Source organism: Octopus sinensis, unplaced genomic scaffold (genome assembly GCF_006345805.1).
Source record: "Octopus sinensis unplaced genomic scaffold, ASM634580v1 Contig04591, whole genome shotgun sequence".
Classification (NCBI taxonomy): Eukaryota; Metazoa; Mollusca; class Cephalopoda; order Octopoda; family Octopodidae; genus Octopus; species Octopus sinensis.
This window is the reverse complement of record NW_021827590.1, coordinates 10,001-20,000: the sequence shown is the minus strand read 5'-3', so window position 1 is coordinate 20,000 and position 10,000 is coordinate 10,001. Positions and strand designations below refer to the sequence as shown.

The following is a 10,000-nucleotide window of genomic DNA, read 5'->3' as shown; positions in this document are numbered from 1 at the left end:
CAATATATTTGACATACTGCCAGTATACAAATAATTTGCGCACTTTTAGTTTTTTAGTCAAAAAGACAAACAACTATATGCGTACATACATACATAGATACATACACACATACATACAAGTATGCATGCATACATACATACATACATACATACATACATACATACATACATACAAACAAATGTACGTACTCAAACCGTTATGGGATCATGTGTTCTATTGGTTTGAATATCTTCGAAAACATAGAGGATATGTATGGACAAGTGCTCCGAAACTTTCAGATTCTATATCCAGATTATTAATTTACATTTATACCAATAATAATTGGTGCACTTGGTTTTGTGAGTATTTGCCTAAGTGACAATCCTGATGAGCTTGAGTTTTCAGAGGAAGTAATCAGTCAGCTAAAGCGCACATTACAAATAAATTCTATAAACGGAAAGTAAAAATATGCAAGGCTTTTCTCAAGTTTAAAATGTGAATTTGTTTTTGTTATCTACATTCCAGCGATGGAGCTTTGTATCTTTGTTAGAAACCAGCTTCTTCCTTCAAATAATTTAAAATAGAAGAGAATATACATACATACATACATACATACATACATACATATATGCGTACGTACATACGTTTAATTACTTACGTATTTACGTATGTATGTATGAATGTATGTATGTATGTATGTATGTATGTATGTATGTATGTATGTCTCTTCTATTTTTTAATTATTATAAAATTTCGTCTGAGGAGGGAACCGGTTTCCAACAAAGATACAAGGCTCCATCTTAACACAAACAAATTCGCATTTGGAACTTGAGAAAAGTCTTGCATATTTTTACTGTTCCACTCACAGATTGCACTTATAATGTACGAATCAGCCAGTCAATTTCTCTTTCTGAAAATCTCAGTTTATCCAGATCCTCATTTAAGCATTTACTAATAAAATCTTGTGCTCCAATTATGATTGTTATGAATATGAATTCATAGTCTGGATATAGAAGCTGAAGGTTTCGAACCAGCTGCCCATAGGTATCTTCTTTTTCTTTGATTTCCAAAGAGATATTTATATCTGCAGAGCAACTGATCTCTATGAGGGTACATACATTTGCCCCTCTGTCCCAAACAACAATATCCGGCCTGTTATGTTTATATTTGACAGAAGTTTTGATGGGAATATTCCGCCAGTATTCTTTGAGTTGGTGTTTGTGAATGTATTCCATAACAGAGCCATTTTCTAAATTTATTTCAGGGGAGTCCTTTTTGTAGATGGCATTGTAAATTGTTTTAGCAACAACATCGTGCCGCATAGGGAGGTAATACCGTGACGACACTTTAGGACAGCTGGTAATCACATGCGTAATGTCTTCCACGGAAACATGATGTAGCCTACACATGCGGTTGCACCTTGGGATTACAAGAGCATCACTGTCTCTCTTGTTCACCAGGAACTTTATGGCAATCTCCTGTTCCTGGATTGCAGTCGCATAGCTTTCAAAGTGTGATGTGAAGTAGTGGCTTTGTGTCCATGAGAGACTGTGATTCGTGTTAATCCTACTGTCTTCTTCAAGTTGCCGGTCCACATACCCATGGAAGGTCTTTTTGTTTTTTGTATGCTGAGTGCTTTCCATCCAGATCTTCTCTGGGGTAAGAGAGTCCAGCTGTTTTGGGGCTCAATAGAAAATCATCAGTAAGAGAGAGTTTCTTAAAGAGTTCACTGACAACTCGTACAATGTCGCTCACTTCACTTTTCAGTACAGCATTAATACATTGTTTAACAGGTGCTGCTTGAGTAATACCATACGACATTCGAAGGCCGTCTGCACTGATCTCAGGCCTCTGCCGCCTACATTTCTTCTTAGATAGAGCCTGTCAACATCACTGTTTCTGTGGAAGTTCCCAGTTGTTGTCAGGATTTTGCATGTTTTGATATGTATGTATGTATGTATGTATGTATGTATGTATGTATGTATGTATGTATACGTATATGAATATGTATGTGTGTCACATCTGTGCGTGCAAGTATCTATAAAAACATTTCCAAGTGTACGCTAAGATAGAAACAAATCAGCCATCGTTGGTAAGCCACTGAATTCAAATAATTTGTCTTTCTCCGGGCGTTCTTACTACTGATGACACCAAATGGACTCCGAAGAATAGTAACTATCAAGATAAAATCTGCAAATGGTTCCTTTTCTTCCTATTTTTCTTTAATACATAACCTCAAACATTTAGTGTCTGTTTCTTATATAACATGAAAGATGGCGGAAAATTTAATCGCTCTTTAGCCACCAGCGGATAAGCCACTGCAACGAACGTTTAACACAGACGTGTAAAACACACTAATATTCTCATATGCTCACAACTCGGAAAATACATACATACATACATACATACACACACACACACACACACACACACACACACACACACACACACACACACACACACACACACACACATGGTGTTCGGTTCCGTTATTGGTTGGATCAACAAAAAACATTCTCTATACACAATTTAAATGCAGTTTACTATAAGTTTTATACTTCTGATGATACAATAGCCTGGCGAGCTTGAATAGCGTGCCGCGTATTATCAGGCAATCTTTCAGGCTAAGAGAAGTTACTCAAAGTTTCCATATAGCGTGAATTTGAACAAAAGAGGTAAGTTATAGTACGTACTATACTAGGTAAATTCCTGATTTACTGAAATAATCTTCACTTCCAGAGAAGATAGGTTTTGTGACAACTGCAACCAATTCCAGATGAAAAGATGTGATAATCTTAAGTGTAAAGGATACTCAGGAACTGTCATGTACTGTCATCAGTACAGTAGTTGTTCTACTTCGTTTTCCACTAGACATAAGTCTTAGATATATACAGATTAGACATATAACAAATTTTTATGGCCTAGGGTAACTTACATAATTGAAACAAAAATGAGCTACTAGAAATAACAGAAACTGGACATTGGCATGAATTTGAAAAACAAATATGAATAAGGGTATACTAAACACCATATATGTGTGTGTATGTGTGTGTACTCAATTGACAAGTGACCAAGTGATCTGATCTAAAATTGCGTTCTCAAACTGAACCAATCGTGAAGAACCATTTCAGCCACACAAGAACACATGGCGATCGCTAAGATGTATTACCGTTCAAGAAGTAAGGTCGAATTAATGGACTATACATAGTCACTGTCCACAAATTTGTGTGTTTGTGTTAACCTTTTAAGTCAACGTTTGAAATTCAATTAAGAAAGATATATCCTGTTTTGACGTTTTTCAACGAATGCGTTCAAATATTTAAGATATACGTATCCATGTATTGATCATACCCAGTCTATTTTGATTATCGTCTGTTGAAGATAATGTTAGTAAGCTCACAATTTACTAACTCTTTTGCATAATAGTAATAGTTTATGTTAAAATATCTCTTTGAAACAAAACAACTATCCCAAAACTTTATTTTTATTTATGTATCATTTATGTATCAACTTTCGATTGAATTAATACTGTTAGAAGTGGGTAGGGTTTCAGCGCAAAGCTCTCAGTTGCTTCAGAACTTACTTCTCGAGCTCTAGTTACAGATTTACGAAAACACTTAACGTATTGTCAACACATTTGTAACATATTAAGAATTGTTTAAGCAATAACTACTGAAAGGAAGTTTAGAGAAGCTAAAAACAAATTTTAAACACTTAATCAATAATCTTGAAAGTTAATCTGTCAGTGTGTAGGATATAATATATTTTTTATGATACGTATGCGATTTCAGCAAATGATATCTAAATTTTCATAGTTAAATTTTCTTTCGTATTCGTAGCCAGCTTCATTAATGATATCTGTTTAATCTATCTATCTATCTATCTATCTATCTATCTATCTATCTATCTATCTATCTATCTATCTATCTATCTATCTATCTATCTATCTATCTATCTATCTATCTGTATACCTATCTATCTATCTATCTATCTATCTATCTATCTATCTATCTATCTATCTATCTATCTATCTATCTATCTATCTATCTATCTATCTATCTATAGATACATACATACAAACATACATAAATAAGAAATAGTGGAAAATAATACTATTGTATTGAAAATAATGCTACCGTATTATAATAACATTTATAATTTTTCCACACACACAGACACACATATACAGAGAGAAAGAGAGATATAAGTACATACATGCAGACATACATGCATGCATACATACATACATACATACATACATACATACATATATACATACATACATACATACATACATACATACATACATACATACATACATACATACATACTTTAAACATTTCGTAATGCTTCGAAAAATCGAGTGACATATATACGTGAACGCATAATTGAAATCCACATCGTTACAGAATTGCAAATATGTCATTGTGGAAAGAATTAAAACTGAGATCTTCTGACATCACTCTGGTAAACACCTCAACATATGAAGGCTGGATCCGGTGGGGTTAGCAGGAGAAGCCTTCGTGTTTCAACGGAAGGGAAGGCGGCTGCTGCAACGCATTGTGACGTGCAGAGAACAAGATGAAGCAAATAAGACAACTTGGCCATCTACTGCATCCGTCCCCAGCTCCTGTCGCCTTGATCTAGTCTTGCCACTGGATCGAAGATGGCCACGGAGGAGAGAGTGATGACGTCGGTGCGCAACTCTTCTTCACTTTGAACAAAGCCACTGCACAAGTTATCAGTCATCTTAAAGCATGACTGGGTAGTCGTCATCGCTCCGACGGATGAACATGAATCCATCGTTATGTTATAATAATAATAATGAAATTATTGTATACATTGCTCAGGTGCACCACAACTTGTCAAAAGTGCGTATAAAGCATATGCAGTAATGTACAAATGTCTAGAAAGGGAACAGTGTATGAGTCAGATACATGTTTGCGTGTTTATGGAGGGGAGAAAATCAGGTATAGTGTTGGCGAATCTCAGGAAGCATGGAAGTTTGAAGGATGCAGTGCTCCGACAACTAACAGCTGATGCCGGCAGTTTGTTCCATGCTTCAGCAAATCTTAGCGTGAAAAAATGTTTCGGAAAGTCATGGGAGCTGTGCTGTTTTCTGACTTTGTAAACATGTCCACGGGTGTTGGACAGATGGAGTTTGAAAAGGTGCACAGAGTTATTGTTTGTAAGATGGTTAACAATTTTATGGGTGTCTGCCAAGTCAGCTGCCAGACGTCGGAGTTTCAATGTATCCATGCCCAGGGAAGTAAGGCGTTCAGAATACGGCAAATGCCTGATGGATAGTATTCTCTTGGTTGCACGTCGCTGAACGGCTTCCAGACGATTAATATCATGAGCAAGATAGGGGTTCCAGACCGGTGATGCAAATTCCCGGTGAAGTCGCACCATAGCTATATTAAGCCGCAGATAGATAGCCGGAGAGCAGCTCACAAAGGACTTGGTGAGTGATACCAAGACACCCTCAATCTTCTTGGCAATTTTAGCAATGTGTTTTGTCCAACGCAAATCGCTGTTGACAATAATGCAGCTTCCAGTTCAAAAGTCTTTCGTAATGATTTCCAATAAATCACAACATTACTTATTAAATCAAACAGCCTTATTTTTACTAGTTGCCCAATTGATCTGTCTCCTTACACATGGAAAACTGAACGTTTCTCTGACAAGACCTTCACAAATATGGTAACAGCGCAGGTATAGTGACTGCCGAAAACGTTTACCAAAATTATATACACAGAAGATTTCTGGTTGAAGTTGTCTTCTTTTATATCATTTGATGCTTACATATGTTTTAGCAATTATTATATATTTATTCATTTGTTACCCTACTTCATTTATTTATTTTTTCATGATTAATCATTCATTATCACCTACAACAATATCTGCTCCCGAGCAAAGCAAGGGCAGAAACTGACATGCGTGTATATGCGTGTCTATAAGCATATACACATATAGGCTGCAGGTGCGCGTTTCCTACGCATACACCACACACACACACACACACATACACATACATTCATTCTAGGCGCAGGCGTGGCTGTGTGGTAAGATGTTTGCTTCTCAACCACATGGTTTTGGGTTCAGTCCCACAGCATGGCACTTTGACCAAGTGTCTTCTGCTATAGCCCTGGACCGACCGAAGACTTGGTGAACGGAAACTTAAATAAGCCCATCATATGTGTGTGTGTGCGTTATCCATGTGTCTGTGTTTGTGTTTGAACACCCACCAGCGCTTGACAACCGGTCTTGATTCGTTTACGCCCCCTGTAACTTAGCGGTTCGGTAAAATGTGTATGATAGAATAAGCAGCAGAGGTTATGAAAAAAAGTACTGGAGTAAATTTGTTTGACTAAACCCTTCAAGGTGGAACTCCAGCATGGCTGCGGTCTAATAACAGAAACAAGTAAAATATAAAAGATTATGTATGTATGTATGTATGTATGTATGTATGTATGTATGTATGTATGTATGTATGTATGTATGTATGTATGTATGTATGTATGGATGGATGGATGGATGGATGGATGGAAGGATGGATGGATGGATGGATGTGTGCGTGTGTGTGTAAATAGACATAGTATTTTGTTGAAGCTGAAAATTTTCACAAACAGTTATTCAGTTTCACATCATCAGTTACCGGAAAATCTGAGTAACAGTTTGTAAATGTTTGCAGCTTCAATAAGGCCCCACGTTTTACTCTACTTTGGTATTCGAGGGCTAAAATCTTCTCCTTGTTTCGCACATGTTTGCTCCTATGTATGTACACACACACACACACACACACACACACACATGTTGAAGCACCCCATAGTTTATATTCATTTATATTTTTGCTTTTATCGGCTGCGACAAGGGAGGACAGGACCCATCCATCACAGTTTACAGTGTTTGCGATAGTGGTGGAAATTAGAAAGTTATCTTCGGACCAGAAACCTATCCTAAACGTTGGTATTAGAGTGAAATCCGCTAAACGTACCTCACAGCCAGGTAAAGTACTTCAGTTAAGCCTTGTAGAGTATCGGCAGGTGATGGGACTGAAATATTCGGTGCAACTTTAGCGTACGGTCTACTCGGCCATTTACACCTCAGCGTACGACCTACCAGCACAGTGTGTAGTCTACCACAGCTACAAGAACTTTATACTGCAGGATGACAAAAAATAGTTGAATAATGTTGAATAATGATTTATAATTAATGACATAAACTTAATCATACAAATCATAATCCTCAAAATGCTAAATAATATATTTAAAAAAGGTAGGCACAAGTGATAAATTCACACCATGGAAGATCACAAAACCAGCTGTGATCTCAGTGGAGAGATCACGTCATTTCAGTGTAAACTTCGGATACTGAGGAAGACTGCACGCTTAAGTAGCACCATTTGTGGCCTTAATTTAAAATAAGGATGTACTTTCGCCATTTGACAGTGATTAATTTGGATCGATTGTGCGAATGCTCATCATGTTTAGAGATAGTGTAGGACAGTGATAGTGGTGGTTTCTTAATAATAGGGGTGCTTGAGATATTCTTTCTTTCTATCTTTCTTTTCTTTTCTGTTGTTAAAAAAGACAAGAATGGAATAGCCCGACTAGGTGACGCATTCAAAATAAACGTGTACAGAATCAATCCATGCTTGATGTGTTGTGCCTCGGTTGCATGTGGGAAAAGACATTGTTAAGAAGGAATTAAAGAGTATTGTTGGATATGGCTCAACTAGATCAGTGTGATATATAGAAGGAACAGAATGGGAAACAGGACTGGACTCTGGGAACACCAAAGTTTACTGAAAGATGGAGAGAAAGAGCTCAGTCAAATACATGCCCCAATGCGTGTCCGTGTATGTGTATATGTATGGTGTACGTTCGTGTACGCATGTATGTGCACTTTGGAATATGTCAGCGTCTATGGTTAGCTGAAATGTATCAATATTAACAAATGTCTTATACTCAAATCTTCACGCGGCCTGTTGCATCTATGAAGCTTATACTGTCCCCACCTCAACATATATATATATATATATATATATATATATATATATATATATTGATAGAAATGGTAAGACAACAAAAGAATGGGAAAGACCTCGATATTATGTAAATAGAGGAATTTATCTGTAATTGTAATATGTGGCAATTATTCGGTAACCATGATAAAATTCCGAGTTTTGGATGTCGGGGTGGAAATCATTTTTTTCCGTTGGCCGGATAACTGAAGAGATGGGGGCGTGGTTTTCCACCCAGACATCCGAAACTCGGAGTTTTATCATGGCTACCGAATAATTGTCACATATTACAATTACAGATATCTATCTATCTATCTATCTATCTATCTATCTATCTATCTATCTATCTATCTATATATATATATAATATATATATATATTATGTGAAATAGAAAGATAAATAATCTTGTAGTAGATTAATCAAAAGTTTAACCGATACCTTAGTAGCAAAAATCACAGCAGTAAACTGTGATTTGTTCGGGACATGAACAAGCGCCAGACCACGGGACTCAGTAAGCTAATATGGCGACTGAAGGATACGAACTTAAGCTACAGGCTGGAATGGTCAATTTTGTCGGTGGCCCTCCCATTTGATAGGGGCAGAAGGCAGTGCAACCTTTGTGTCTCCGAACTCTTCCATATTTTGTTTGCGCCAGGCCGGATGGTAAACGGGCTTTTACAGTCGGCTTTTCGATGCCCCCATTGGCGGCGTTACACTTATCTGCTTTTAAATAGCGTTTATAAAATATATACCGGCACCCATATCCCTTGGTAAACAAAATTCTGAAATAGCCTTTAAGATATCTGCGATTAACCACTGCAAGGGGAATTACTCCTGTTAGACAAACGGGGGCTTGGTTTTTTCACAGCGGGGGGTTTCCTTGACAAGGCAGGCTTAGATGAACACACACACACATAAACAAATATATTATTTTTTTTTTCTGCCACCCAACGGTTCTCGCGGCAGTAGCCACTGACAGCCGAACGATCAAACGCACACACGTACACACAAAAATGTTTTCTACCCCTACGCCAACACCACATATATAGAACAGTATACACACACACACGTCTCTAAGTAGATTTTTTCTCGCCCCTTATAAAACATCCAATATTCCTTAAATAGTCAGAACTTTATTCTCGGTCACAAAGAACACCCACACACCCCCTCACCCACATGATTGACCGATGCCTGACCCGTTAAATTCTTCAGCCACCGGTTCTCAACATCACTGATAAACATTTTCGCCATGGGCTCTAGGAGCATAGTTCGATTTGTTTTTGCTCCGCCTCTGTTCTGTTTTTGTTTTTCCAACGGATTTCCTATTTTCTTCTGAAGAGAAAGACACAATATGGTCCCATTATTCAATCGATTTTGGTAATTTGTGCCTTTCGAAACACGTGTAGAATGAAATAAAACGATTTCTGTTCAATCTGCGTTCAGCTCCATTTCTTCAATTCACCAATAATGTTATATATATATATATATATATATATATATATATATATATATATATATATAGATAGATAGATAGATAGATAGATAGATAGATAGATAGATAGATAGATATAGATAGAGGGATAATACAATCCTAGCTATCGCCGCACTAGCACAACATGCAGGATCATGGCCAAAATGAAAAGCAGATCCGTATACACACACACACATACATACATACATAAATACATACATACATACGTACACACAAACACGCACGCACACACACACACACACACACACACACACACACACACACACATATTATATATATATATATATATATATAGTTAATCCAAACATGAAAACACAAGGAGAAAACACAACAACGCGAGGACGTGGAACAAGTGTAGTGTTACTGGACGCTCAGGAAAGAAAGAAGGGGGATTAAACGTTTCGAGTGGAGCTCTTCGTCAGAAACATAGAAAAAGGAAACAATCAAAGAAGGGAAGACGGAGGAAAGAAATCGCCAGCGATACACACGCGGTCATATATA

At 37.1% G+C, this 10,000-nt stretch overlaps 1 protein-coding gene across 3 annotated transcripts in view; it reads right to left on the bottom strand.

Moving 5' to 3' along the window:
* The window catches only part of LOC118761014, a 26,377-nt gene that overhangs the window by 7,980 nt on the left and 8,397 nt on the right, over window positions 1-10,000 (bottom strand). The window contains exon 4 of one of the 3 annotated variants that reach the window (XR_004997098.1): window positions 3,952-3,955. Coding sequence is in view for 2 of the 3 variants with exons in the window: in XM_036498654.1 (XP_036354547.1) it covers window positions 7,128-7,143 (16 nt within the window). In the remaining variant the exon portion in view is untranslated. Of the gene's footprint in view, window positions 1-3,951; window positions 3,956-6,373; window positions 6,396-6,988; window positions 7,144-10,000 lie in introns of those variants that run through there. The other 2 variants (XM_036498655.1, XM_036498654.1) reach the window with 2 other exon arrangements.